Raw genomic sequence first — 16795 nt, 5'->3', positions numbered from 1 at the left:
GTAAGAAATTTGTCACTGACACCAGTTTGTATAACTGTCTTGAAACTATAATCTAAAACAATTGTAGCTTCATTGACATTTAAGTGAGTATGGCTTTACACGGTTAATAGCAATATTCCAGCAATATCACGGCAGGGGACACCAGAAATGGGCTTCACACATTGTACCCATCTGAGGAATCGAACCCAAGTCTTTGGCGTGACGATCTAACGCTCTAACCACTCGGCTCATCATCACCTGCATCAATATTTAAACTAGGGGAGTGGAGAATGAAAACTGGCATACAGAACTACTGGTCGGGTACTAGTATCTGGATAAGAGTGATATATAAAGGTATAATATAATATGATTACTACTGCAGTAGCATACACTTGGAAGCGTACAGTACGAGTCACTCCTTCTTCATCATCTAAATCAGTATAACAGCCAGCTTTCACCACATTAATCACACCATAATCTATCAAAACATTTCTATTGGTAAATCATAGTGATGTCATATTTATATTTCCAGACACAAATCCCACAACGTCCAACTAATAATGTTATTCCAACACTACAGAATTCATTAAAATGATAGGACTTGCATAAATATTATTCATGCAAAATCACAGCTTGTGTGAGATAACACCAAAAGCTTAAGATAACAGTGGGTGAGCGTGTTCAAGTTGGAAATATTAAACAAAGGTCAAGTGGCAGTCTTCACAGAATCATTCAACACATCAATCAATCACTGTGTTAGAAGTAGGGTAATTCACTGTTTAGCTGTTCACACCATATCTGTAAGCTGATAAGATGTGCTGAATTATCTCCCTTGTTCTGTATCATACATGAGGTTATGATAAACAGGAAATGGTCCCTGGTAAACTCATATCTCATGGACATCACCAATATATGAGGAACAAATATGCCTTGACAAGACAAGATATAGACTGTATGTGTGAGGATACAGAGCACTGGGGACGGGGAATGTGTCATGGGTCTCGATACAGTTCATACAGAGCACTGGGCATGGGGAATGTGTCACGGGTCTCAATACAGTTCATACAGAGCACTGGGCATGGGGAATGTGTCATGGGTCTTGATACAGTTCATACAGAGCACTGGGCATGGGGAATGTGTCATGGGTCTTGATACAGTTCATACAGAGCACTGGGCACTGGGCACGGGGAATGTGTCATGGGTCTTGATACAGTTCATACCGAGCACTGGACACGGGGAATGTGTCACGGGTCTCAATACAGTTCATACAGAGCACTGGGCATGGGGAATGTGTCATGGGTCTTGATACAGTTCATACCGAGCACTGGGCACGGGGAATGTGTCATGGGTGTCAATACAGTTCATACAGAGCACTGGGCATGGGGAATGTGTCACGGGTCTCAATACAGTTCATAGGGAGCACTGGGCATGGGGAATGTGTCACGGGTCTCAATACAGTTCATACGGAGCACTGGGCATGGGGAATGTGTCATGGGTCTCGATACAGTTCATACAGAGCACTGGGCATGGAGAATGTGTCACGGGTCTCAATACAGTTCATACAGAGCACTGGGCATGGTGAATGTGTCACGGGTCTCAATACAGTTCATACAGAGCACTGGGCATGGGGAATGGGTCACGGGGAATGTGTCACGGGTCTCAGTACAGTTCATACAGAGCACTGGGCATGGGGAATGTGTCACAGGTCTCGCTACAGTTCATACAGAGCACTGGGCACGGGGAATGTGTCACGGGTCTCAATACAGTTAATACAGAGCACTGGGCATGGGGAATGTGTCACGGGTCTCAATACAGTTCATACAGAGCGTCTCACCAGTGTGTCTTTTGATATCAAACATTGTAACACAAGTTGACAAAAGTTGAAATCTCCGAATCTCTACAAGTGTTGAAATATTTTTGATAAAAAAAGACACCTGATGAGAGTTTATTTATTACCCAACATCATTCTTCCAACTTCAGTTTGTAAACAATAATAAGCAGTGTCAGTGAAAATACAGCTGATCATGTATTTTGTTGCTTTATTTATTGTATTGTAGTGCTGATGGCAAGGTTGAAGTATTAATGAAACAGTTTAAAAAAAGTTCCAGTTCATGAAGTGCAAGCTTAATAATGCTAAAACAACAATACTCTGTGACCATGTTTACACGTCTCACGAATAAACGCGACAAACACACGAAAGATGATTGCCATCATGAACACACTTAATCCACGGTGTATCATAAATTTGGATATTCAGAAATTAAAAAGGGAATTAATAATCAATGAAAAGGAAAGGGTACATACTTTCTAACCTTTCTTGAACTAAACCTTGTGGTCATATCAATGATTAAGTTCACCAACAAGTTGTCATTGACAGATTAACTCCAGTAATGTGAAAAAATCCGGGAGGTAGTATACATGCATTACTAAACAGGAAATGTTTGCAGACTAAGTTGCCATTGCTTGCATTTTCACAATATACATTACAGAGGCAAACATGAGTCAAGTCTTGTATATAATCTAGATATTCCAGCCTCTGTCTAAAACTATTTCGTTTACTAGCCCAAAATAGACTCTAAGCATCATTTTCATCAGAGTTCAGTGTAATCACATATGTTAAAAAGTTAGTTTATAAATATATCGAGATCTGACAACAGTGAGACTCCTTTCAAGAAGCCAGCACCCAGCGAGTGATCACATGTCGATGTCGCCAGGGTTAACTGGTAAGTGATGTTCTATGGGATAGTATATGTGACGCAAGGGAGGGAGGGAGTGAGTGAGTGAGTATGGTTTTACGTCACTTTTAGCAATATTCCAGCAATATCACGGCGGGGGACACCACAAATGGGCTTCACACATTGTACCCATGTCGGGAATCGAACCCGGGTCTTCGGCGTGATGAGCAAACGCTTTAACAGCTAGGCTACCCCATGACACAAGGGAGGTAGGTTGCTGGGGAATAACGGTTAGATGTTAGCCTGGTTGAGAGTGCAGTTGTGTGCGCACGTACATGTCGTGTCATCAAATATATAACTGAATAAACAATCTTGACTCAAGATATCATCATCGTGTCATATTCCGATCTAACAACTGTTACTAGATGAGCTTACTAGACTGAACAGAATTTACTACTCAGGCTTCGGACTAGTGGTTTAAGGGAGACTGATATTCTAATTGCAGTCAACTGTAAAGCAGGGTTTGCAGACAGGCAGCTTCACTTGATGCTCCTGGCAACATGTTGTGAACACAATACCACACAGGCCTACAACTAGAACAAGGTGACATGTCACCTTCACTTACAAGCACAGGATGTCGTGCTGGTGAACACACATGCTGACATCAAATGTATTATGAAGCCCTCTCCATAAAAGGGAGATAACTCAGAAATGAGCTTGCGTTACACCATTTTCAACATTATTCCAGTCATGTCATGCATCAGCTTTAATGACGCAGTGATGTAGGTCGGAGATATTCACTACTTTGGTGAAAACCAAAATCATGAGTATGAAGCTGACAAACTAGAGATAATCTTGGTGAACCTTTAATTCAAACCCATGACCAGAGGATCCTGGTATGTCTAAGGGATGTAACTCTAACTGTATAGCAGAGGGATTGGTCACGCAGACATAAAAATACAAAATGTGACAGACCATGCTTCAAGTGACATGGCCATAAAGAAGGGCAGATAACTCTCGGAACATACCTTCATCTGGAACGTAGAGAATGTTGTAGACTTCTTTCAGGGCCTTCTCAGCTGCATCTTGCTTGGCCGTCTTCTTGGCCAGCCCTGATCCGATGAAACTCTTGTCAGCAAGGCTTAGTGTCATCTCAAAGATCTTTTGAAGGTTGTCTCCCTTTTCCGCTGTCAGTGTGTAGACAGCATCTCTCCTCATCTCATTCAACAGCATGACGGGATGTTTGTTAGAAATCGTCAGCTTTGGCTCAGGGCCTACTGTATTTCTGCACTGTTCAATCAGGGCATTCATAGCAGCTCTCTGGTCAGCTTCATCAAGCTGTTGATCTGTAGAAACGGAAGACATTCGTCATCCCCAACATGTAGAAGCACTAAGACTATCGTCCTTCAATAGGAATTAGGAAAGTTTTACCCCGTTTCCACAAAGATATAAAAAAACATATTCTTGCTTCTCAGGGCATCATTTGATATAAACATGCAAATTTTTGTCTCAATATACAAATAAAATATACAAATCAAGTTTAAAAATAAAATTTACAAACAAAATTTAAACTAATAAAAAGAGGCCACCTTTACATCGAATATTTTTTTACAGTACATTTCAACAATGTGTTTTTGTTAATTTTAGTATTTTCCTATTCCAAATCTCACAAGATCACAACTGTCAAAACAATACTAGCTGAAAAGGCCTGAGCCAAATAACAATCTTTCTGAAAGGATTCAAATATAAGCAAATCAAATTATTAGCGTCAATTGTATCAAGTAAATTCTATCACCAAGGAGGTGAGGTGAAATTGGGTTTAACATCGCGTCAAAGATTATTGCACTTATATAGCGACGTGCATGCACGTGTATGTGTGTGTGTGGCTGCTTGTACTAGTCCGGACTGATGCCGATTTATAGTGCTAGCCCACTGAGATACCATGCCGCAGTTTAACATGAATACCCCACTCAGACACAGTATACTGACTCCGAGCCGACCAGTCCTTGTTTTAGCCCCTTAATGCCGAGCGCCAGACAGGGTAACAACAAGGACAATCTTTTAACGTCTTTTTGTATGACGCGGCCCGGGATCGAACCCTGGACCTTCCGCTCTCCGGGCGGACGCTCTACCACAAGACCACGGAGGCGGTACTAATATGATCAAAGGGAAACCATGGTCTGGGAAAGGCAAGACCAACAACATGTAGGGTGTTTCCTACTGGAGATAGTTCATTGTCACTGACGAAGTTAGTTGGTTGGTTGGTTTGCTGTTTAACGCCGCACTCAGCAATATTCCAGCTATATGACAGCGGTCTGTAAATAATCGAGTCTGGACCAGACAATCCAGTGATTAATATCATGAGCATCAATCCACGCAATTGGGATCGATGACATGCATCAACCAAGTCAGTGAGCCTGACCACCCGATCCCGTTAGTCGCCTTTTACGACAAGCATAGTCACCTTTTACGGCAAGTATGGGTTGCTGAAGACCTATTCTACCCCGGCGTCTTCACGGGGCTACTGACGAAGTAAACTCATGGAATGTCTCTACACACACAATTAGTAAATATTCAATTTTCAATATTCACAAATAAAATACATTTTGACTGATAATATAATAAAAAGATATCAGTACAAAATCTGATACCTGGTTTATTGATGTATTTTCAGATCATTTAGCAACAGCTGTGGGTAACTTGATTTATTCCGGAGTTGACTATATGTAACTGAGTCTCAAGATAGTGAGACCAGTGGTCGATAGTGAGAGCATTGATTAACACTTGGTCTAGAGCAGGTGTGAATATTGATGTAACTATCACATTAGCATTGACAAGGTTTTACGTTTGTGTGTTGTTTAACGTCGTACCTAGCATTATTCCAGCAGCCTTTAAATAATCAAGTTGGGACCAGACAATCCTGTGATCGATATTGTGAGCAACAATCCATGCTGTTGGGGTACGATGACCTGCAATCAACCAGGTCATCGAGTCTGACCCTCTGTTCCCATTGGTTGCCTCCTACCACCAGCACAGGCTGCTGGGGACCTACTCTAACCCAGAATCCCCAGAGGTGTTGAAAAAGTTGAAACACAATTGCAATACTATTGAAATGCCTCAATAGTCTGACTAATTGTTGCACCCCTATTGTTGAGTCTGGTTACAGATCTACACGTACTTCACTAGCAGTGAGTGGGTAAGTCTAGTTTAATGCAGCGTTGGGCAATATTCTAGGAACATCATGGCGGGGGACACCAAAAATGAGCTTCACAGAAGCTGTGACACGAACTCAGGCCTTCTCCCTGACAAGTGAACGTTTTTACCACTAGGCCACCCCACTGACAAAAGAAATATAACCACAAAGCAAAGCACCAATATTTTGACCTATCCAAAGATGGCTATTGGGCAATGGTTATCATAAACCTGTCATACAGACAGTTTGGATAAGCGCTGCTTAGAACAGTATTTCAGTTATGTCACAGTGTTACATCAGGATGTGACAGGAAGACAGGTACCGTATTCGACGTAATAAGCGCCCAGGGCGCTCTCAAAATTAGGAATAGGGGGCTCTTATTAGAATATTATTTTGGTGGAAAAAAACGAGTTGAAAGATACATTTCGTGGTTTATGCTGACCGCCTGAAATGTTTATGTACGACAGATATATTTTTCAAGAATTAAATTCCCCATAATTAAGGGTGCATATAACACCTGTGTGTGTCTTATACACGAATAAATAAGTCTTGTGTACATTGATCATTTGGAAGGGGTGTTAATTGGGATTGTTCACTAGCCAATATATTAGCAAATATCGCCATGGGCGCTTATTAGAGCGGGCGCTTATTACGTCGAATACGGTATTTGACGTTTACAACTTTGGTGGAACCCATGAACAGGGTGTGGTGCTGACAAACAGAATCACTCAGGATGAATCAGGGACACAAACACATCGGTTTCTGGGACTCTAAGGGAGACAACTCTGCATAGAAGACTGTCACAGCGTACATGTTGGTTGGTTTGTTGTTTAAAGCCGCACTCAGCAATATTCCAGCTATATGACGGCGGTCTGTAAATAATCGAGTCTGGACCAGACAATCCAGTGATTAATATCATGAGCATCGATCCACACAATTGGGATCGATGACATGCATCAACCAAGTCAGCGAGCCTGACCACCCAATCCCGTTAGTCGCCTCTTACGACAAGCAGAGTCACCTTTTACGGCAAGTATGGGTTGCTGAAGACCTATTCTACCCCGGAATCTTCACGGGTCGTGCGTACATGTGAGCAATTCATTTCGCTGTCTTGATTCTTACTCTGTTGAACATAAATTATTTTTTCGGATACGAGCATCAACACAAAACACGACATGTTATCCTGCTCCTTCACATCCGGCAGCCCATAAAAACATAAGGTGGACCTTGTTCTTACACGTGGGGAAGGGGGTGTTTACTTGTGTGTGATATTATTTAGACAGCCTGAATGTCTGTTTACATTTGAAACCTTCCACATAAACTACACACAATATTATCTCTTTCATATTGGCAATATTTGGATGCCTCTACAAGTTTCAATTGATAAGATTAAGAAATACGATCATCAAAATAAACACTTCCATGTATACAATTTTGTTTTATGTTAACATTACCTTCCAGTTACTCACATAATACAGGTCCTACAGTGTTTGCATGTACTAATTGGCCTGTAAAGATTCGGTAAAATCATTAACATTGTGTTTAAAAATTTACAGAAATGACTGCAACTACACACAATTGTAAACTTTAACACATATAATAGTGAGTGGGTGGGTGCGTGCGTCCAGTTCGACTCATCAGCTTGATGTGGGAGGAAAGCCTGAAGTATATGCAGGTGCTAGATGTTAACCACTTCAGTGAAACCCACAAGCACGGCAGGGTGCTGGCAAATCTAGAAACATAAATCAAGGCAAACCGTAATTTGAGCCCTTGATAATAGGTTTCTGGCGTGCCCAAGGGACACAACTGGACGACTGGGGCACCCATGCCTGCTTTTGCTGCCAATGAACTTGGGTGGGTCAAAATGGGTATGGTGCCGACAAACCAAGATTCATCATCATTGTAAATCTAGGATTCAATCCCTCCACAATCATTGGTTCCTGACACACCTAAGGGAAGCAACTATAGAACACACATGCTCCCTGTGAAAGAGATACTACAGTGAAACCTGACAGTACTGTTCATGATACATGGTGAATATATCATGTGTATGTAGATGTATGTAGAGGTTTCAGTGTATAATGGATTCTAACACATGCTGAAAGATGTTCTTTTTTTTATCTGCAGGATACACCCTCGCAGGAGACCACCCTTGCAGGAAAAACCCTCGGAAGACACCCTCAAAGGATACACCCTCACAGAATACACCCTTGCAGAATACATGCTCATAGAATACACCCTTGCAGGATACACCCTCAGTATATACCCTTGCAGAATACACCCTTACAGAACACATCCTTGCTTGATACACTCTTGCAGATTACACTCTCCCAGGATACATCCTCACAGAATACACCCTTGCAGGATACATCCTCGCAGAATACACCCTCACAGAATACATCCTCACGGAACACACCCTCATGGGACACACCCACACAGAATACACCCTCACGGAATACACCCTCACGGAATACACCCTCATGGGACATACCCACACAGAATACACCCTCACGGAATACACCCTCACGGAACACACCCTCATGGGACACACCCACACAGAATACACCCTCACAGAATACACCCTCATGGGACACACCCACACAGAATACACCCTCACGGAATACACCCTCACGGAATACACCCTCACAGATTACACCCTCGCAGAATACACCCTCATGGGACACACCCACACAGGATACACCCTCACACATTACACCCTCACAAAATACACCCATGCAGAACACATCCTCAAGGAATACACCCTGACGAAATAAAACCTCACAGAATACACCCTTTTGGGATACACCCTCACAGAATACATCCTTCTGGGAAACACATCCTTATGATACACACCCCTATGAAAACACCCTCACAGAATACACCCTTGTGGGAAACACCCTCACAGGATAAACCCTCACAGACACCCTTGCAGGAAGCACCCTCACAGAATACATCTTTGCGGGATGCCCCCCGCAGACACCCTCGCTGCATACACACCCACGTGGGACACACCCTCGCAGAATACACCCTCAAAGAACACACCCTCACACAATACACCCTCGTGGGACACACCCTCGCAGAATACACACCCTCATGGGACACACCCTCACAGTATACAACTTTGCAGGATGCACCCCGCAGACAACTTTGCAGGATACCCCCTCACAGAATACCCCCTCACAGAATACCCCCTCGCAGGATACACCCTCACAGAATACACCCTCGTGGGATACACCCTCAGGAGATACCAGGCAGAATGGTCCCAAGCACACATACTCGTAGTAAAAACTCACTGACAGAGGAACAAAAGGCTACAGTACTTGACCTGCCTGATTGCTGGTCATCGTACTCTACATACTCTAACGTATGGATTGCTGGTCATCGTACCCTCCATACACTAACATATAGATTGCTGGTCATCGTACCCTACATACTCTAACATATAGACTGCTGGTCATCGTACCCTACATACTCTAACATAGAGACTGCTGGTCATTGTACCCTACATACTCTAACATATAGATTGCTGGTCATCGTACTCTACATACTCTAACATAGATTGCTGGTCATCGTACTCTACATACTCTAACATATAAATTGCTGGTCATCGTACCCTACATACTCAGACTGCTGGTCATCGTACTCTACATACTCTAACATAGATTGCTGGTCATCGTACCCTACATACTCTAACATATAGACTGCTGGTCATCGTACTCTACATACCCTTACATATAGATTGCTGGTCATCGTACCCTACATACTCTAACATATAGACTGCTGGTCATCGTACTCTACATACCCTTACATATAGATTGCTGGTCATCGTACCCTACATACTCTAACATATAGACTGCTGGTCATCGTACTCTACATACCCTTACATATAGATTGCTGGTCATCGTACACTACATACTCTAACATATAGATTGCTGGTCATCGTACTCTACACACTCTAACGTATGGATTGCTGGTCACGTGATCAAGCACTGGTTTGCCTGGCCCTGACATTAGTTCCACCAGGCTGCCGTCACAGCTGGGATACTGTGACTGGGGGTGACACAACTGCTGGGCGTACTGATTCTGTGCAATGTCATGGCTGTCACTAGTTTGGTGACTACTGCACTGCACTATATCACACATCAAATTGAAATAATATTGTTAATCATTAGCTGTATCATTTGTCCTTATCCAAATAAAAAATATTAAAACTAATTTGCAATAAATTTACATGATTAGTGAGTGAGTATGGTTTAAGCCACTTATATCATGGCAGGGTATACCAGAAATGGGCTTCTCAGAGTGTACTGAACCTGGGGTTTGGGTGTGTCAAACTAACACCTTAGCTACAGGGTTACCCCCCTGCCCCTGCACAAAATTAAGAAATAGTACCGACTCTCCAAGGTCATACAAATATTTTGGAAGATACAACAATTTTAAGCGATAGTTGCAAAAGCAACAGCTACACAAAATTGTAAAAAGATGTCAGTTTAGAAGACATAATTCAGATTTGTAAAATTCACTAAAGTTCAGATTTTTTTATAAAGTTATACAGCTATATACATTAGCATGTCACAAATTAAACAAATGAGAGAGAAAGCTGTGTTAATGAACTGTTGTACATCAATCTTAAAATTAATTCAGCAGTCTAAGGATTAATCAATAACTGGCACACAAATGTGTCAACTCTCCGGGAATATCTGATTCTGTTATATGAACTCACGACAAAAGTCGCTTCTTTAGAACCATGGATAACATTTACATTTAAAGAAATTGCTTCAACTAAATCTCCTCGTGCAGATTTATCATTCCATGAACATACTTTTTCAAATTCTCATTCTACATGTTCTAATCTAATGTAACAAAGTTTGATCCACAGAAATGCCCTCTTCCCTCAGATCTCAGTGTTTCCGCCTCTCATCCTCCCCTGCGATGAAACTGACAAAGATCTGAACGAAGCTGCATCAACTCTGTTTCCACAACAGTCCTGACTTCTGCTGAGCGGGCCACAAACACTGTTACCCAAATGGACTTGAAATGCTATCTCAATGCAAATGGCTGCACTTAACAAGTGAATGAGTTTTCATTGAACATCGCAACCAATCTAGCTTGCCATATACATTGAGACGTGATTGGACATTCGCTGCGATTAAACGTGATAGAGTCAAGAGGATTGGGTTTATTATATTGATAAAAATTAAGTCTGACGCTCGGAATTATTTTAGGATCTAAGAACAATCAGAACGTAAGAGTCAGGGAGCATGAAATGATAACTATATGTAGGGGTGTGGCCTTTCAGGAATTAGTCTCTCAACGAGGGCATCATAGGCTCAGGTGTTTTCTGGCTATTTTCTCAGTTCAAAATAATAATCCCCAAATTCTCATCAATTTTCAATATGACCAATTTTCACAAATACATTGCAGCAAAGTCTTAACCATGTTCACCTCAAATTGACTTTGCATATTTGAAATAATCCTAAGACTGAAGTGTGCATTGATACTGTCCCTATCCTAAGACTGCATTTATACTGCCTTTCTCCAAAGATTCCTGAATTTGTCTTACTTGCAGATGACTCCTGAAATATGACTCAACCAGCATCCCACCCATCTTCAATACCACCCCGCCACCCCATCCCACACTCCCACACACAGGTAATGACTAACTAACCACACACTGAATGGGACCGATGTCACTTAAACATATTAGAAGTCCATTTGATCTAACAAAGATTTGTGAGCAAGTATGGGTCAGTATTTCGCATCAGAATATTGGTGCACATAATCTAACCTAGTGATGCATCATGGGCAACAAAGCACAATGCTGAATGGTCACTTCCTTACCCACGATGCACTACTGGGCTGGGCTATGCTCAACAACAGTACTTGATGCCAACACTGCAGAAACACAGCAATTCTGGCCAACAGAATTCAATTTAGGGTTCAAAATGGCAAACTGCAATTTCTTTTCAAATTTCTGTCCTTGTCACCCAAAAAAGACATCTCAAATCAGTTGAAATGCTCAATTGGCTGAGAAAAACAGGGGTGTCGATGAACGTGCAATCTGCCGTTGACGCCAAAACAGTGAAATCAGATCTTACCAAGTCATATACATATGACACTTTCAGCCTCCAGGCTTTTTAAATATGATTTCCCTTGTGTAGCCATGGCCAGAACCTTTCACACAGATAAATGACAGAAATAATTATTCATCACATTAAACAAAAGCAGAGAACATCCAGTAATCATGACTATGTTATGTGAAGTTAGTCCATTAACAGTCAGAGATAACAATGATGGAGATTTGGGGTCCAGACTGTTTGAAACTAAGCATGAAAGTCAAGGTGTCCCTGCCATTGCCCTCATGCTGAAAGTTAAAGAAGTTCCTAGATTCAGATATAGGGGCAACCACAAGGACCCCAGGACCACTGTAATATTGAACATCACAATGGATCATTTCAGGAAACAACCCAGCTGCAGTCTGAAACTAGTCAGAGGCCCGATTCCAGCATTTGAAATAATTTTAAATCCCAAAATGAAAGTCAGGCAGCTGACCCAGCCTGCCCATCTACACAGTTACCTGCCCGCGTTCAGACATTCTTTAAAAATAAGAGACAAATCATGACTTTATTCAGTTGAAATAATGTAAACAATCACTTGAGAATCTACAAGGAGTTATAATAAAACTGAATACATAAGTAGTCTTAAAAATATCTGCCAGACAGTCAGGCAGGTGGAGGAAAATTTCATGCAGCCCGACAGAAAAGTTACCAGCCACGGGCAGACAGGCAGACGGGCAGGCAGTTATTTCGGACACTGCCTGAGTCTAGTACAAATTCATTCTGTTTTGTTAGCTAAGCTGATGAAAGCCTATATCATGTGAATGACATCAGCCGAAAAATTCCGTGAAAAAGAAACAAAGACATGTTTACGCTTGTCAACACAAATGCCTTACACACCGGGACATTGATGATGCAGGTTGCAGCTGGTCTGCTTTTCCAGAGAACAGTCATCTTCCCAAGGCAAGGGAATTACTGACTATACAAGTCCAGTTTCAACCCTTGCCAAACTCGGCTGGAATTATGGAATTATATTTTGGCTGGACTAACGAGTCTATGCATAACCCAATCAAAACCAATAACAATATCGACATCTGGTTCGTAAACTGCTGTGCAGATTTTGGTCAACTGCAGGATTTGCAAAGCATGCGTACCGTCAACCAATATTTTCCAAATCTTTGCATGTTTTTAAACAAGGTGCTCACATCCACTTCGCGAAGTAAGACCCATTTTATTACAATAAAGTTCTTGATTATCGATAAGATCGTCTTCACTGAGCACAGCCATTTTGTTTGAAGCAAAGGGAGTGATATGAGAGGTGGAAAGTGATTGGTCAGTAGGAGGGACATAGAAGGGACATAACTCGTAATAGCCACTGGTGGCGCCATGCCACTGAGGAGCCCAGAAATTCCAGCCTAGTTCAGCAAGGGTGGAAACTGGACTTTAACAGTCAGTTAACTCCCTTGGCTCAGGAAGATGCAGAACAGTATAAAGTTGTCACCCCTGAACACTAGTGAAAGCTCAAGAAATAACAAAAATTAATTTAATCTCGATAATACAATGTGAACATGTCACAAAAAAAACAAAAAAAACAAGAGGGTCAAAATATAACAAGCTGTGGTTACGCTCTATAAACAGCGGAAAAAAATATTTTTTTGTGAATGTTGTTATATCATATATTATTACCACTGATTACATGTTATGTGAGTTATCAGTAAGTGTGACTGCAATGAAGAATATCAAAAAGAAAATTCAGAGAAGAATGGCTCGGAAAATGGATAGGTCATAGCTTGTAAAATAGCATCCACTGCCACTAATGCTTTGCTCACAATCTCTCATGTTACAACTTTAAACATTCACTCTGATATTGTAAACAAAAAGTATTATAAGGTCTGTAAATGATATTGAAATTATCCAAACAAATAAAAATAAACACTTTCTTAATTCTAAGATTATCCAACATTATTCATTGGAAATTTCACTTCTCAACAGATCCAGCATTATTGGCCGAGATGTAGGTATGTATACATGTTTTGGATGTTATTAGACGAGTAAGAACACCATAACGAAAGAATGGTTCACTATGTTCAAGGCAGATTTTGAATTCAAGTTTAGTCAAAGGGAGACAATCCTTTGTATTGCAACAACTTGATAACAAGCAATATTTCCTCAAAGGCGCTAATTTGCATAGAATTTATGTGTGAGCTGGGTCCTAAGTTATATTTAACATTGTTACAGCCACATGACAGGGAACACCAAGAACTGGTTCACCCATGTGGGAAATCACACCTGTATCTATTACCCGTGAAGATCCGGGGCAGAATAGGTCTTCAGCAACCCATACTTGCCGTAAAAGGCAACTATGCTTGTCGTAAAAGGCGACTAACGGGATCGGGATCAGGCTCGCTAACTTGGTTGATGCATGTCATCGATCCCAATTGCGTGGATCGATGCTCATGATATTAATCACTTGATTGTCTGGTCCAGACCCGATTATTTACAGACCGCTGTCATATAGCTGGAATATTGCTGAGTGCAGCGTAAAACAACAAAGCAACCAAACCAATTACCCTTTGGGTTGTGTGTAGGCTTGTATGTTTGCTTGTTGTTCAAGCTAAATTTAGGAATATTCCAACTATATAACCGCTGACTGTAAATAATTAAGTCTGGACCGACAATCCAGTGATTGATATTGTGAACAAAGATGAACATCGTCTGTGGACTGAAGACATGACTTCAATAGGGGCAAAGCTTCACTGTGTCCTTTCACCTCCATCAAGTCAATGGCTATGATTTATTGCTTTGTTGTTTAATGCTGTACTCAGCAATATTCCAGCTATATGACAGCGGCCTGTAAGTAATCAAATCTGGGGTACATCGGGGTAGGTTAACATGCAATCAAGGCTGACCACCCAATCCATTAAGTCGCCTCTAACAACAAGCATAGGTTGCTGGGAACCAATTCCAATCTGGAATCCCAACAGGCTGACGGATAAACAGGGAACCATGATGAACAGATTAAGTCATTACAACAACAAACACAACAACTTGTCTTAAGTGACTGGGCACAAAGGGAATATTGATTGTACAGAAGCCCGTGGTAGTGAGTCTTGTAATAACACTAGCATGATAGCACTCTGGGTTGTCTACAGGTTGGTTGATTGATTGTATAGTAAAAATCTTCAACTTCAGAATAATGGGAAACGATAGACATTCACATGTATACATTCACCTGCAACAGTATTCTACGGTTCAAGAATCCCCCTAGTCCTGCACCATGACTGTGAATTATATTTATTTATTGAAAAAATAATAATCTAGAAGTGCATACAAAAGCAAGTCTAGCCAGCTCAAGTTAGCTCTATTCTGAAATCAGCATAGGGAATTTTTTTTATTTTTAGAGTCAAGAAGGATATTGTGTAATATAAGATTTCAGAGACTAAATGTTAGTCTCGAATCCCCCCTGCATTCAAAGCTATTTCAGAAAAAATGTTTTCAAGGCTGCAATTTTACTATTCCAAATGTTCAATAGAACCACTATTTCCTGAGCAGAAACATTAAAAAAACATCACTGGAGAATCTACAATCATAAATTTGGTACAGATGCATGTAACAAAACAGCTATGTCTATGTTTTTATTCATCAACCTACATTCCAGTTATAATTTAATTTGGTAAACAAATAACTTATCAAAGAGAGAGTGTGATTCTTGGTCCAGTTTTTAGTGTAGGTCATCTCGTTATAAAATTATAAAACACAGAGTGAACCATTACCAATACATAAATACATTCATTGAAGTTTGAAGACATTGAATAATAAATTGTAAGGGATTCATAAATATGATGAAATATTAAATATTGGCCTAAATGTTATATCATTGAATAACTCAATTAAGTTAAACTTACACTAGAAAGCTAATAGATAAAACTTGTTTTTGTACATAATAATTTCAACCTTCATTCCAAAATGATATAAATGACGCCATGATGAATTAGAACAGTTAGTGTCTTCCAACTTGTGAATGTAAGAATCTGTATCCTGGATGTGTAACTACTCACTTCCACATGCCCATAACATCATCCAAAACAAGTATACCAGTACTATCACCATGGTTACTGGTAACAGAGGTATTCAGTGAGTAACAGAAACTCAGAAGATTATCATTGAAACAAGTTCAATTTTGTTGAACTCGGAACATAAAACTAACCTCCTAGCAAAATAATATTTTGTGGGAAATGTCACAGAGATTCTTAAGGGTTATTGGGGCCTAGAGCAGAAATGTGCGATAGCTTTTCAGATTTTTAGAGGAACATTTGATTATATATGACCCTCGACCTATTATGGAAGGGTTGGGATAAATTAAACAATCTCATTTCAGTACTTAATATGGTACTCATCCAAATAAACTATGTTCATCTTACACTTCTCACCGTTACATAAAATGTTCAATTCTCTAAACAGATTAAGGAGCTTATACAATCTTATCCTCTTTACCTCTACTGACGTCAATAAATACACAGATCCTATATTATATATAGCACCTACACAGATGACTATCATGGAAGATAAAAAGAAATACTGTGCAAACAAATTCATTAATTTCTGTCAAGTCTTTGATCATGTAAAATCGAAACTTATTTGCATCAATTTGTGTATGAATGCAAGACCAAGGAATGGATACTGTTCTAGCTGTCTGACTTTATCTTTCCCCTAAACTCCTGTGCAAATAACAACGGTCTATATGAAAACAAACCTCCGGTGCCCCCATAAGTAAACGAAGATTCGTCTTGTTTGGTGCTGTCCATTGTAACGAGATAATGGGAAAAACAGAAAGAGAAACTTGAATTGATTGATTCCGGCGGTGCTTCTTGCTAGCGGAAGTAGAGCATGCG

General features: G+C 40.6%; 1 protein-coding gene across 2 annotated transcripts in view; it reads right to left on the bottom strand.

Annotated features, from left to right (window-relative positions):
* LOC124135870 (double-stranded RNA-specific editase 1-like) overlaps nt 1-16795 on the bottom strand; it is a 229063-nt gene extending 212268 nt beyond the window's left edge. Inside the window, exons 1-2 of one of the 2 annotated variants that reach the window (XM_046501522.2) lie at nt 16657-16795; nt 3683-4000 (exon numbers count right to left, since the gene is read on the bottom strand). In XM_046501522.2, the coding sequence (XP_046357478.2) occupies nt 3683-4000; nt 16657-16708 (370 nt within the window). In that variant the 5' untranslated portion in view covers nt 16709-16795. Of the gene's footprint in view, nt 1-3682; nt 4001-11945; nt 12042-16656 lie in introns of those variants that run through there. The other variant, XM_048382101.1, reaches the window with a different exon arrangement.

Source organism: Haliotis rufescens, unplaced genomic scaffold, assembly GCF_023055435.1.
Source record: "Haliotis rufescens isolate VD_foot unplaced genomic scaffold, xgHalRufe1.0.p SCAF_4, whole genome shotgun sequence".
Lineage (NCBI taxonomy): Eukaryota > Metazoa > Mollusca > Gastropoda > Lepetellida > Haliotidae > Haliotis > Haliotis rufescens.
The sequence above is the reverse complement of the archived record's forward strand: the minus strand, read 5'-3'. Positions and strand labels throughout refer to the sequence as shown.